This window comes from Porites lutea, chromosome 4 (assembly GCF_958299795.1).
Source record: "Porites lutea chromosome 4, jaPorLute2.1, whole genome shotgun sequence".
NCBI classification, from domain to species: domain Eukaryota; kingdom Metazoa; phylum Cnidaria; class Anthozoa; order Scleractinia; family Poritidae; genus Porites; species Porites lutea.
Window position 1 is genome coordinate 6,200,781 of NC_133204.1, and position 15,115 is coordinate 6,215,895.

The 15,115-nt window shown below is 39.5% G+C and overlaps 1 protein-coding gene across 2 annotated transcripts in view; it reads right to left on the reverse strand.

Moving 5' to 3' along the window:
• Nucleotides 1–11,625, reverse strand: part of LOC140934013 (protein FAM149B1-like) — a 27,847-nt gene extending 16,222 nt beyond the window's left edge. The window contains exons 1-3 of one of the 2 annotated variants that reach the window (XM_073383699.1): nucleotides 11,362–11,625; nucleotides 1,081–1,342; nucleotides 99–183 (exon numbers count right to left, since the gene is read on the reverse strand). In XM_073383699.1, the coding sequence (XP_073239800.1) occupies nucleotides 99–183; nucleotides 1,081–1,342; nucleotides 11,362–11,456 (442 nt within the window). In that variant the 5' untranslated portion in view covers nucleotides 11,457–11,625. Of the gene's footprint in view, nucleotides 1–98; nucleotides 184–1,080; nucleotides 1,343–4,155; nucleotides 4,445–11,361 lie in introns of those variants that run through there. The other variant, XM_073383700.1, reaches the window with a different exon arrangement.
• Nucleotides 11,626–15,115: the final 3,490 nt, after the last annotated feature.

Consider the following 15,115-nt stretch of genomic DNA (forward strand, 5'->3'; position numbering starts at 1 on the left):
AACAACAAGCTTTGAGCACTGTAAAGGGATGAGTTTTGTCAGCAAAGAGTTTAAACTGGGTTTTGCCAAGGACTTCAGTTTAAAGTACCACCCCTTACCATTGAAAGGAATCCCTTCAAAAAGCATTCCGTCAATCTCATCAAACATGCGTTTAACTGTTGCTGAAGCTTGACGGTCAAATTCCTACGGACATAATTTACATGAACTCATCATAATACAACAATATGGGAAAAGACAACTCAAATATTGTTTAAAAGAACACTATACTACTATTATACGACCATTATCTTGCTAAGTATTAAGCATCATCACACTGACTCTCAAGTGTTGTACTTTTTTGTGTACTTTCCTTTTTCCTCTCTCTTATAATTTATATTTCATACTTAATAGACTTTTCTTTTTATCTCTTTTATCCTAAGTAAATTAAACTGTAAATTATTTAATCAAAGGGCATGTAATTAGTTTCACTATATCTTGCCCTTCTCCATTTATTCTTGTAAATTATCCATTTTAAATCTTAAGAATAATACAATGTATCTTCAAATCTCTAGTGTAATATAATATAAATGGCTTGTAAAATAAGATAAATGGAGAAAATAAATAAGATACAAATAATACAAACATAAACAGGGGCAATACTATATTAAAGAGAGCCTAGTGCTCTGAGCCTATGAAATCCAGAGTGCCCAGCATATGATTTCTATGAAAAGAACTAAGACTTCCTAGTTGCCAAGGCCAAAGGTATGGCACCTGGTGCCACCAGACGTTGCTAGAGCACTGCCTTGATATTGATCATGCATGCACACTGTACAGGTTACCGGTCAAAATTAAATTCAGGTTAAAATTTCTTAACCTAGGTTTATTGTCTATCTCCTTTGTCTGCTAGCCCTCATTATTCACGAATTAAGGCTAAGAAAGACAGGAAATTGAGAATCAACCTTGGTTAAAAAATTTTCACCTGAATATAATATTATTTTGACCTGTCACCACAAAATGCACCATTCAATCCAAAAAGTATATAATTATATTGATAACAAAACCAAGAAGAGAGCCTAATACAAGACTTAAGCTTTCACTCACATCTTCATTACCCCAGGAATTCACGCTACAAGTACTCCGGCCAGTGAGGATTCCAGTATGAGTTGACCACGTATTCGATTCTGACAAGCCATTGACTATACTAGGGGTATTGTCAGTGGTGGGGGATGATTGACTGCTGGTGTCAGGTGTGAAGTTACTGATGGCACTCTGAACTGTCTCAATGTAGGACAGGGGCAGTGATTCCTCTGGTCTCTCGGGGAGAGGGCGGAGTGCATCTACACTACTGTGAGCAAATCCGCGACTGGTAAAAATTGAAATAAAGAAGAAATGAGCAACAAAAAATTCATCACTTCCTTATCTATTACTCAAGAGAGTCATTGAACTTTGATGCTTCTTTCACTCATTCACCTTTCCCAATATTTAGGTGAGGATATATAACAATTTATTATTGAATGAAGCTGAGTATGATGTGAAGAATTATGCAGATCAAGGAGAATGTTATCCACTGAGGGCAATGAAGGGCGAGGTGGATAACAGCCTCCTATATAGAAACAGTGAAATATTTTGAACGGATAATAATGGGATTAACCTCATGTATATGTGCTCGTATAGGAAGAAGAAAAATAAAAGGACGCTATCATTGGCATGTTTTAGTGGTCATTTCCATCTTTCTATTTGGTAAGCTGTTTAAGAAATGCTTCTGAAAGACTGCAGTTGATCATCCTATTGGTCATAAACTACTTGTGCCTTATCAGGGTTTGAACCACCTTCACTGCCTCAGGAGACAATTTGTCTCCCTGTGGCCCTTGCAAAGGGACAAATAGGCAACAGCAGGGGACAGAACATATTCTATTACATTGCCTTTCTCCTATCCAATAAAGTGTTTTTCTGTTGCCCAAGAAAAAAAGAAAACAATTTTACTCCAATGCTATGGCTGCTTTATTTAAGCATACAAAAATGTATATAGCAGGAATGGTAATTGTTAATTTAATTTCAGTTTTACAGTTTGTAAATTTACATTAAGTCTACTACTTTCATTCTCCAACAGTGACCAAACTTGCTGTCTAATGCACCATTTAAGTAAATGTAAACTTTTAAAATGTTCTCAAATTTATAGCAGACACTAAATAAGAAAGTTAGGATAAAACAATTTCATTCCATCTTTTCCTTTACACTGCTAAGTGAACTGTTTGTAGCATAAAGAGTTTTTAAAGCATAAATATTCCTTGTAAACCACATTAAAGTCAAACTTTCTCAAGGGAGGGCCTTCAATATCAATTGTCATCAGCACAATTAGACGAAAAGTACTTAGACTGTTACTGAGGGCAGTTTTTATGCAATTTTGTGATCATTCAACCATTACTCCATCCTGGTTATCTGATCAGTACGAATTTGCATAAACTTCTTCCATTTAGTTTTGACTTTATTAAGGGACAAATCATCCTGCAAGGGGAAGAATGTCGCAAGTTCGCGCTCTGGCTCAAACCCTGGCCTTATGAGAAATTCTAGTAAATTGTAAACATGCAGACTGTGTTTTCTACTTGTAAAAAGAGAGGTGCATCGCAAGAGCTGCTACATGTAGTAATGATAAATAAGCAATTTACTCTCTTCAAAGCTTCATTACCTTAACAAAATGTCATATATACAGTTCTATCAAGTTAAAACAGGGATCATAATTTCTATTTGATTTGTTTTGTTATCATTTCATGTTTCCTATCAATGACCTAATACAACCTTACTTTCACGAGTGACTGGCAAAATATCATAATAATAATACAGAAATGCAAATGGCATACAAGCATTTGGGCATTAATATTTTGGGAGCGGGGTTTTCCGTGATGCATGAATTGGTCCAAATTAACCAGGTGAGGCGTGATTTACTATTTTCATAATACATCATGCATGATCTTCTTTTTAGATTCCATGATTGGTGACTATCATTTGAAACTAGAAGCAGTCATTAAAAAAAGATAGTAATGAAATCATTTTCTGGTACTTTTTCTCATTTTTCAAGCTCGTCAGGCCTCTTGTCAAAATCATATTATGACCTCTGAATACTGGTCAATATTATATTATTTCAACAACACCAGATTTCAGAGAACCCTTTTGTACAATTAAGGTCATTCAATTAACCGTTACTGCACGATCCTACCCAAAAAGGACCCTGAAAACATTTATTACAGCTGATTCATTCAAAGGTTGAGATTTTGCCATGTTAACTAACACTTATAGTCTCCCACACAGACGTTCATAATGGCTAATTTTTTCCTGTGACGCCTGATGGCCTAAAAAAAGGTCAGCGTGATTCATAATAGGTACTCCTCCTTTGCCATCTTGATGTTCAAGGCAGTTGAGGACATTGTTGTTTTCAACTAAAATGATTAATAACTTCCATATGTTACACATTATACAGGTATAATGCCAAAACTGTACATAGCCATAATATTAATAATAATCAGATGTATCTATTAGGGCTTATTTAACCTTATAAGCTTAAGAAAGTGCCCTTAGTGTAGATTTGTGTTATAAGATTTATTAAATGCATCAGCGTAAAAATTGGTGTGAGTGTACTCAAAGGAAAAAAAAAGTCGACACTTTGAAACGAGTCTACGGGTGGAAATGTAATTTTCGGTTCCATCTTGGAACAAATCAACTGAACTTTGCAATTCCTACATTCAAAATTTGAATCTGATCTGAATTATTCTGTTTTGTTAAGCTATAAGTTTACATTGCTGATGAAGTTGTAGCAATTCAAATGAAATATTCGATTTTTGCTCTAAGTTTTGGAAAGATCGAGTTCATCATCTGCTAGCTGATTATGCTTGACTGTATTGACTTCCTTAATAAATTCCTGAATTATTACTTCCAAAAAAATACCTAGAGAGAGTTACTTGCTTCAGTATAACGGCAGATAAACCTTAAAACTATACAATATTAACTCGGTTTACGTCTGATCTGACTAGTATCAATAAGCTTAATTTGATTTGTTCACGGTACGGATCTGGATTCTACACAATTGAGCAAGTATAATTTACACAATCGGGACGAAATTCGGAATATTTCGATTGAAAAACTAAGCTTCGATGAAAAGCACACAGACATATAAACACTTACATTTCAAGAGGATAGGCCCTGTTCGTCATCTCGACCTGGAGAGTGAACTACAAAATCCCACTCCATTCGGAGTTGAACCACACAGCACGTCCATGACAACAAAGTGTAATGCGAAACAGGAGCTCCTATCCACGCTAGACCCACTCCTACATCGTCATTTCTGGCAGAATCTATTCCTGCATAAGTGCCAATAGCTCCCCGCCCGAAGTCAATGGTTTATAAAAGGTTAACACTGAAAAAAACTTGACTTAATTTCCGATATTGACTCACACAACTTCCCAAAACAACAAAAATTCAGATAGGGTGCAATTCCCGGCGGGCTTTGCGCCCGTGAAAATTTTGCGAGAGGTTACCAAGCATCTCGCGCCAGAAACGTTGCGCGATACGAGCTTTAGCCTGCGTAGCAAGCGTTTCGGTGCGGTTTAGTAGGAGCAAAGAAAGAGGAACAAGAGTCAAAGACCGCGCGAAAAACCGAAAATCCCGTTCCTCAGGTTTTTTTTGCTCCGAAACGAAACGGAAACGCTTGCCACGCCGGCTATACGAGCTTTTTCCTCGGGGGCCGGGACTTTCGACAGCTTTTGCCCGCGCAAGTTTGATAAAAACGATGGAAAATGGTTCCTCAAGTCGATTTGTGGTTTCTATCTTGCTTTCTAAGCGGTTTAAGGTTAAGAAATTATCGTGATGTTTGTTTTGTCACTCTCTCTTTTTGCATCTAAACGATGACACGAGACAAAATAATACTTTCTCTTGTAGGGTGCCAGACATGACGTGTTTTGCCGCCAAACTTTGAAGTTTGACAGCCATTAAAGCAAACTGTCGCGCCAAAGGTAAGTTTTTTATATGTTTTTGATCAACGTGTTCCGCTCAAATTTCATTTTTCTTAATTTTCAGGCATATTTCTCGCTCAGAAACAGCACACTTGCTAGTGCCAGATCCAGACTCAGCTTGAGATAAGGAGGGGGCCCGGTCATCCAAACCTTGAGATAAGGGAAAGGCCCGGTCTCCAAAAAATTTTTTCGGCCAATCGTACTGAAATACAGACTTGTAAAGTAGAGTAACGAACTTTTGGGACACCCTGTAATAGCTGCCCAGCGCTACTATCCCTCTCTCTTGGGCCTGGCTGGCAGCACCCGAATGGGCATCATAAGTTATGATGTGGATACAGCTAAACAGATGGAAGACATTCAAGCAGAAACACTTCCATTTGGTGAGTTATCATTAGATCATATCAAACAGGGTAATCCAGAACTGTCTTAGGGCTTGGGTTTTCCGTAACCCTCAATCCTGATGTGAAGCCCACCCAAGCACCTTCCCACCGCTACGCCACACCTAAACTACCCATTATCAAGGAGGCATTGGACAAGCTTATCCAAATCGGTCAGCTAGTCCTAGTAAATCAACCTACCCCATGGATACGTTATATGGTTTTACGTGATCAGCGTACGGCAACTGCCAACAAACCCGAAAAAGTAAGAATTTGCTTGCACCCCTTACAAACAGTCAATAAGGCCATCATCCGACCTGTTTACTCCATACCTTCTCTTGAGGAAAACATCCACCGTTTCCATCAAGCGAAGATCTTCTTTGTCTTTGACATCAAGGATGCGTTTCAAACCACTGAGTTAACACTCGAATCTTCTTTGCTGACCACCAGGTACACCCCGTGGGGCCGTTATCGTTGGACTCCACTTCCATTTGGCATCAGTTCGGCTCCTAAACAATTTCATCGTCGTCTCTATGATGTCCTGGGTGGAATGAAAGGCGTTGTGAACATCGCTGACGATATCATTGTCATCGGTCAGGGTGAATCTTTAGAATATATCACCAAGGATTATGATCGCACTATTCTTAACTTGCAAGCTCGCCTCTCCCAGCATAACCTCAAACTTAACCCACACAAGATCCAGTTGAAAACATGAAAGACACCGTTCATGGACCACGTGTCACCCCCGAGGGGCTTAAGCCGATCACGGAGATAGTAACAGCTGTTCTGGACATGCCTCAACCTCAATACAAGGCAACTAGCCGCCGGTTTTTGGGGACCATCACCTACCTAGCCAAATTCTGTCTAAATCTAAGCGAAGTAATCGGCCCTCTCCGTGACCTCAAACACATTAAACAGGAATTCCTCTGATCTGAGCAGCACAGCAAAGCCGCCACACAAGTAGATACCTTAGAATATTGCTTAGGTGCGACACTGTGTCAACCAGCCATTGACCCCAATGGCTCCAACAACATCCAATGGCAACCAGTCGGGTACAGTTCCAGCTCGCTCTCTCCAACTAAACAGCGGTACGCTCAAATTGAAAAAGAAACTCTTACCACTGTTCACGCCTTTCACAAATTCGATCAGCTCCTTTTCGGCAAGTCTGACATTACGGTTCACAGTGATCAACAACTCCTAGAAACTATCTTCAAGCGCCCTCTAGCCTCTGCTCCGCGTGTTCTCCAGAGCATGATCCTTGCTCTCCAACGAGTATCGAAAGGGCTCTTCCCTTCACATTGCGGACTCCCTTTCTCGAGCGCCTTTGGCCACTACATTTCATAAGCAAGTCCACGATGAGTTAGTCTAACGAGTGGAGTTTGAGTCCACCACACCTGACCTTCCGGGTTTTCGAGATACTACCCTCAGGTACATTAGAGCTGCATCTTCCTTAGATCGCGATCAGATTGCCCTCCACTCATGGCCAAACGAAGTTGTTGCTGTGCTAGCACAGCCATATTGGTCTGTACGTAACTAACTCACTGTGGATGACGGTGTACTTTTCAAGCAGGATCGCTTCACCATCCCATCCTCCCTTCGAGAAAAGCTCTTCCGCAAACTCCATGCCGCCAATCGGCGTTCTGAGTTTACCCTCCGCCATGCTCGCAATTGTGTGTCCTGGCCTGGCCTCAGCAGTCAAATAACAGACGAGTGCCAATCCCGAACGACCTGTGCTCAACATGCGCATCAACACCCTCTAGAGCCACTCCAACTCTCTCAAGACCTCTTTGAACTCAAGGGTGTTGCATATTTGGTGACAGTTGACCATTACAGTGATTTTTACGAAATAAATCGACTCCCAACCATTCAGTCATCCAGGCCACCAGGTAGCACTTCAGCCGGCATGGCATTCCACACACCCTCATAACAGACAATGGCGCACAGTTCACCTCTGACCTATTTCAGACATTTGCAAGAGTTACCAATTCAATCACATCACATCTTCCCCGCACTGGTCGCAGTTAAATGGTCAACCTGATGCTGCTGTTAAGTCAGCCAAAAACATCCTACTCACGGCTGATAGTGTAGACTTAGCCCTTTTGTTGGTCAGCAACACTGCCCCTGCTGGACACACCTTTTCTCTCGCTCCCGCGTGACACAGTGTTAACCTATCATATCCAGGGTAAATTGAAGCAAAAGAATGTATACGACTAACATGCAAGCGCACCTCTCCAGGATCTTCCCGCTGAGAGTTATGTGTATGCAAAGCCACCACCTGCCTCATCAAGCAAGACCTGGATCCAAGGTAAAGTGTTTGGTTCTGCTGACTCTTGTTCTTACCTCATTGACACCGGTATCAGTCAAATCCGACGAAACTGGATCCAAGTCCAGCTTGCTCCTCCTCAATGCACAGATGACCCGCCATCTCACAACTGGGCTGAACTAAGTCTTCCTGACAACTATCACCCAACAGCCATGACCCTCCATCTCACAACTGGGCTGAACTAAGTCTTTAATTTCTGACAACTATCACCCAACAGCCATGCCACCAACTTCCCATGTCTCACAAAGGACTTCAGCAAGTTTCTCATCTACTTCATCACTGGTACCTAAAACAACAAGGCCCTCCGCAAGTTCCCTCTCCACTTCATCACCGACCCCTGTAACACATTCACCACCTTCAGCTGATAAATGTCATGCGACTGTGTCTCTCCCTTCATATAGCCCTGTCATTCTGCAACAGCGTCACAGGCATCCGCGGTCACTTCATCGCCCAGTTTGCCTAAACCTCAAACTGTTATTCGTGGTGGCCGAGCTATTCGTCGCCCTGCCAGATATTCAGACTGTTCGCAGATGTCACACTCAATTCAGACTCCTTTCTTGTTTTAGGTGCAGAGTACCCATTGCTGAAAACAAGCGCGCTCCATATTGAAGTGAGATTGCTTGCAGATAGGACTACTGACGGTATCGGTTCATGTCCATTTCGTCATGTTCAATCGTTGTGTTCTAGCTTTATAGACATTGTTATTAGTTCTTTGATTTTGTGAGAAGAGGAGAGCGTGTTACCCGACATGCTTTGACGTTACATGAGTACCCATAATTCATGGTAAGGTTGTCTTCTCACAGTAGTCAGCCATGTTGTTTTGTGCAATAAAGACTGCTTGGAATCTTGGCTCTCGTTGACTTATTACACATTCTTCTCCTGATTTTGCGGCTAAATTTTAGCTCTCTTGTGGATGAGAATCACATGAGAAACGTTTTTATTTCCAGCAATAGTAAAATGGCTTCGGCTTGCTTAGTAACACAAGGCTGGTCAAAGCTCTATCAGTGCCTAGAGTATTCTCTCTTGAGTACATGTAGTGCTCGTTTGATGGCTCAGGGCTCTGTAGGCCTGGGGTTAGCTAGGCCAATAAATAACATCAGATTTCGCCAAGTCCTACCGCAGCTAAAATAGTCCTAACGCTGGGTTGCAACTACTCAGTAAGAAAATATTGAATCAAACTTCGCGAAACTTCATGGTATTACTAAAGTGGTTAACTCCTCAGTATTACTGCATGAAAGCCCGAACTTCCTGTTGGTTCACCCTTCACGTTGGCGATAGATAACAGACATAACAGTGGAAGTATTTTTTAAACTTTTCCACCGCGACTGGGATGAACGCTAGAACAAGCTACGGCCGTTACCATTGCAAGCGTTAGTTTAATTCATAAGCCGTTCATTTTTTTTTCGTTCATTTCTGTGATCCAGTGGCCGGAAAGAAGTTGAATAAAATAAATATAAGGTAAATTTATTTTGATTTTCTTTCAGCATTGCTACTACTGAGCAAGTGACAGGAGTTTCTTCGATCATTTTCATCGAACTTAGATATTATATAAAAGAAAGAGAAAGTCAACGCCTCTCGAATTCAATACTGCCACCAGAAAACACATGTATATATGCCTTATTCTCCGCTTGGAATCTCACTAACTTAAATTTGCATGAAAGCGTGTTTCCACCTTGGAATATTTGTCAACGACAACCTTTTGTTCCCGGTTTCGGAGTTAGAGACCTTCCCAAAGCGCACTTGCAGACGTGTGGTCACTATGGGAATTATGAAACTGTTTTGACCGTTAGTTTTGGCCAAGTTGAGACCTTGTTGTAGCAACGATCTCAGAGCACTGAATCGAACCTATTTGCGCGACCTAAATTATTTATTACTCAACTAAAAACAGTCCTTTTTAATATTATCTCCGCCTATTCGTTTAAGTAATATATAACCACGGAAGAAAAGAATGGCTGAAAGAAATTTTGACTCAATGCTATGGAGAATAGTAAGCAAGGAAAGCATTCTATTAATCGTTTGGCATTCAACGACAAAACATTTGCCTCATTGCATAGTATTTCATCACTGAGTGTTTGCATTGTTTTCTTAACTCGGCAGCATTGATATTTCCCGAAACAACTGGCCCGTCGCGATTTATGTAAAATTCTCGATCACGCTTTGCTTTATATTTGAATTTGGATCTCCGCGTGCTCATTATATTTTGTATCATCCTGTTCCGCAGCATAAGACGCATATAACAATAAGTGAACGAAACTGTTGCGTCAAATAATTACTATGAAATCATTTTTTAGGTCCAGTACAGCGAACTGAACTTTGCCTTGGAATTTTTTCGAATTGTTTATTGCACAGTTCCATTCTCTCAAAAGAAAAAAACGCCAATAGTACAGCAACCACCGGCCTACATTTTAATTCAAATAATTTAAAGTTCTAGAATATTCCTTAAATTGATTTTGTATGTTGCTTTGTCTAGTTAAAATGCGAAAGCAAAATAACGTTTGTGTTTGTTATACTCTGTAGGTTTTCTCCATGGTAATGTATTTTCCTTTTCTGCTCTCGGTTTTATTTAAGAAGCAGCTATAAAACCCAGGGGTAGAAAGCTAAATACTGTTCTTGAATAGAATTTAATAGATTAAAAACCAGGATATCCCTGTAAAAGCGAGTCTATAAATCATTTTTTGTCAACATTATTCCTTTGTAAAGGTGTTGCTTTAGCATAATTATTTCTAGGTCGCAATCAGTCTTTTTGACTTCGCGCCATGGCGGAAGATATTTCATTTTATCAACACTTTGGTAATTATAACGTCTTGTGTTCATTGACACGGCTAAAACAATAAGATGGAAACTAAACGTTTGCGGTGGCGTTTTTCAATCTTGATTTACTAACTATCGCTTTGAAAAAAATATTCCAAAAGATGACAGACGAGCCATTGAGATAACGTGCTAGTAATGACCCGACAACTGCAGAGTAAAGAGAGACGTTAGAACACGCGATAAACCAAATACACCTATCCTAACTTTGTCTTAAACTGAATAATGAAATCAACCAAGCAAAGACAACACTGATAATGAACATGAAATTTCTTTTCATTTTGTGGCCTTTGTAACTGGCTGTCAGCTCTTGACAAAAAAACGTGTAATATCACAAAACATCGCGCTCTACGGTCAAAAATCGTACTCTATTCTGTGATGTAGAAAATGCGCCATTTTTAGGCTTTACGGTGCGCTATAGCGACAAAATGATAATACTCTACTGGACGGCGAAAAGGTATAATAAATTCACGGTTGTCACTTTAGCCAACGTTTCCTGATTATAGATTATTATTAATATTCTTTGACATACATATTAGTTGGATGTTTCACTCATTATATTGTGTGTATTTAAGGACTGAGGTTGAGTTTTCATATAGAACGCAAGCGGACATAAACGATTGCGCGTCTTTGTTAGAGATGTGACCATGAGCAAGATGCTCTCAAAATTTCGTCTCGCACTACTTTCGTTTGCGAGACAAAGAATACTGACATATGTCGGTCATGGAGCCGCATGCAAATTAAATATTTTTATGTGAAACTGAGCCGGAATTTTAACTGTAGATTTCAACTTTAGATTTCGTGTAGTTATTAATTTTCTATTTTTTCAGAACACTTTAAAATTAGTACAATAAATTAAGTCCATACATACCCTCTTAAGATGAAAGAGAGCTCCTTAGTAGATTCTCCTCGTCTTTTCGAGCGGTACACGGCTGGGAGGTACATAAAATCTCCCAAGAGAGTCATCGGTAGCGAGATCCATTCGGCGCGAGTTAGTTTCTTACTGAAGTTCCCTGCGCTGGGGTTATTTTGACTGTCCAAACGAACGCGTGGTAGTGTTTCTAAGCGCTACTCATAAATCACACAAACGGAGCCGACGCTTATTTTCAATAATTCTTTATAAAATGCGCATTTTCAATTGTGCTTCCCGCCAAGGGGCCAAACATATGTTCCACATCCGGGTGACGAACTTTGAAATAAACTCTCCCGGAAGTCACGTGGCCAATTCAAATATTTTCGGCCACGTTAGAATTTCCTTTAGACTTCCTTTGTGTCCGATAATAAAGTTTATTTAAATACAGTCACTATATAAAACTTAAAGTACAGAGTGGAGATCAAATCACGAACCCCGTTCCTTCTGTATTTTAATTGCCTGAAGGCATTCCGTTGACTAATAACTTCGAAAATAAAAAATGCTAAAACTATGTTAATTGCGCGAATGAATGTGGTAGATAACGTCAGTGTTTTCCGCCGAAGTATACAGAGAAACAGGGACTGACGTAAAACAAACATACAGTTCAATTATCGAGAGGGAGAAAAACAAAGAACGATACTTGAGCGGCAATTAATGCAGAAAGCGAAACACTTCAACTGTCAAGTCATGTCAAGTCACGAATATCGTTTTCCCGTAAAAAACAAATGAGTTGAATTCATTATTTGATTTCGCTTTTTCACGTTTTTCTTTACCAAGTTAACCCTTTGAGCCCTATGAGTGATCAGCATCAAATTTCTCCTTGTAATATCAATGTTTTGTTAAACAGAGTGGTCATGAGAATTACGGACATGATCACACAAGATGAATTTACTTGATATTTTTTCAACTTCTCCCCACTACTTCTGTAGGACATGAATAGGGGCAACAAATGAGAATTCAAATTTTGATCTTAGGGTTTAAAGGGTTAAGCGCTATAGCTGCTCGTTTATTTAATCTTTCTTTCAATGAAGATAAAAGTTTCTACAGAAGAATCTTTCTTTCTTCATTTTTCTGTTTTAGACCCTTATTTAAGTGATACTGTCCTTTCACGCTAAATTACTCACGCAAAGTTAATTAGGCCTACATCTAGATGAATATCACTAATTTACCTCCCATATATTATCTTATTTTGACAAAACATCTTTACATAAGTGCCATGGTTTTGTTTTTTCTGAATCTGGAGGCTTTGTTTCTCCTTAGCTAATAAAAAAATCAACTCCACGAGAATAATAAAATAATTCCCCGCTGCAGTCTAGCCGAAAAGTACGATGGAACCACGAGCTTCAATCACTCCACCGAGGCGTTTCGGGGAAACAAGCGTTCCAAACTAAATCACTGAGATGTGAAAAGTTTATTTTTAACAGGGAGGGCTTATGTTATTGTCCTTCTCTTTTATTGTTTCAAACAAAGATGTTCCTACTTTCTCACTAGGGGAGCTCATATTAAAGGAATAATGATGTGACCTTCGCATCAATGATACCTCTGTTTCAAATTAAAGGGCTTGTAACAACTATTAGGGATAATTACAGGTCGTTGTAACGTCATTCGTAAAAACAAAGGGTCGTTAGCCTTAGTATCAAGATTTGGCATGCCAAATATTGAAATTTTGAGATTTACAGCAGAAAAATAAAACTTCAAGATTTGACATGCCGAATATTTTCGTATGCCAAATATTGAAATTTCAAGATTTCGCATGCAGAACGTTTAAATTCCAAGATTTAACATGCCAAATACTAAGGTTATGAGATTTGACATATTGAATATTGAAATCCAAATTTTGGAAGGCAAGATTTTGACATTCCGGCAAGATATGGCATGAAAAAAGTGGAAATTTCAAGTTTTGGTTGCTAGGAGGGCCATAATAACTACTGATTAGAGATGATTACCAGACTTTGTGACGTCATTTACATAAACAAAGTATCATGCCTTTCTTAGGGGTTATGGAAGAGGAGATTTTACGCCTGATACTCAGACTGAACGATCATATCTCTTTCTCCCAAATATACGATGAGAGAAGATTTTCAAACAAACTTGAAAACAAACAGGCACTTTAATTTTTAATACTCCAGGACCGTACAAGTGTTCTCCTATGTTCTTAAGGATGTTTACAATACATGTCAGCTTAATTACAGCTAGCCAACTAGCCAGCCCAGCTCTGCAATCGTAGTGCCCCACCCTTTTCCTCCTAGGAGAATTTTTCCGGCATGATGATCATTATTAAAGAATTAGAGGCTAATTTCTGCCTTGTAGCCTTGCACATCAGCAAACAATGCTCAAATTGTTAAAATCAGCCAGCAGTCGGGGACAAACATTTTCACAGCAATGAGATCGAAAGGTATTATTAACTACTGAAATTCTTTACTGTGAACAGACTCCCGTGGAGCTCGGTTCTCTCTGACCTTCTATTCGCGAGGCCCAGCCCGTTCATTGGCCACCTCAAAGCCCTCCTCTGAATCTTTCTGTATTAGGTGTCCCCAATTAGTAGAGGGGTTCTTAACCCCATCGGCTAGACATTCCAAGACACATTAATAAAGTTTTATGTATGTATGTATGTATGTATGTATGTATGTATGATGCGAGTGATCGTCAAAGTAGCTCATCCCAACAAACAAACTGTCGGGGGTTTCGTGCCCGTTTCCTTAGGCCTCGCGCGCGTGCAAGAAGTGTCAGAGCTGAGCATGCGCCGAGGGTTTTAATCAGAGCTAATCATGCTTTTAGGCTTTCATTTCAAAATATGTCTTTGATCGCGAAAAAAATGGCTGACCTCAAAGGCAACAAAGGCAGTTGGTAATTATTACTTGTATTTCAAGCCGACAGATACAAAAACTATCAAATAAATTTTGAAGGCCGTTGTTGGCATGGTCATGGTTTACTCACGTTCCCCGACTAATTTAGTCTCAGCTTGGTCCAAATGTTGACGTGTTCGATGGTCCCCAGTAGGGGGAACCTGACCAAGATTTCTTCATCCGGAACTCCGAACGTTCTTACAGGGGCACCCAGAGACTTTTTTCTGTAAAATAACTGTTCGAAGGAGCACATATTGCCTAGAAATTTCTAAAGCTTAACAAAAGCTAAAAATTTCTGGATAACCGTTCCATTCGTCTAAAATATTCGGAGGAGAACGATAGAGCGAGATAACAGTGCATATATACTTGACAATAGTGCGTATATTGACTTGGTATATCGAGCATCACCCCTTATAGCATGAGGAATACTGAAATTTCAAGATTTGGCATGCCGAATAATTTCGTATGCCAAATATTGAAATTTCAAGATTTGGCATGCAGAATTTATAAATTCACCATTTTCACATAGACCATAAACTTTATAATGTTATCTATTTGATTCAATGTCGCCTGTGTAATCTACAATATATAGGAGGAACTAAACGTCGCCTCATTGCAAGACCGTTTTAATGAACACAGACGACCTATACTCAACCCTACTGGTAATTACATCCATACTGTAGTTTCAGAACACTTTCTAACCAGTAATCATTCCGACAATCATATGCTTTTGATGCCTATTGAAAAACTTAAAAATGGGCGTGATTCTTTCAGGAAAGCACGTGAAGCCGACCTTATCCATAAAGCTAAGACAATTGAATCTCCGGGCATCAATAAATGTGATGAACTATAACTATATATAGTAT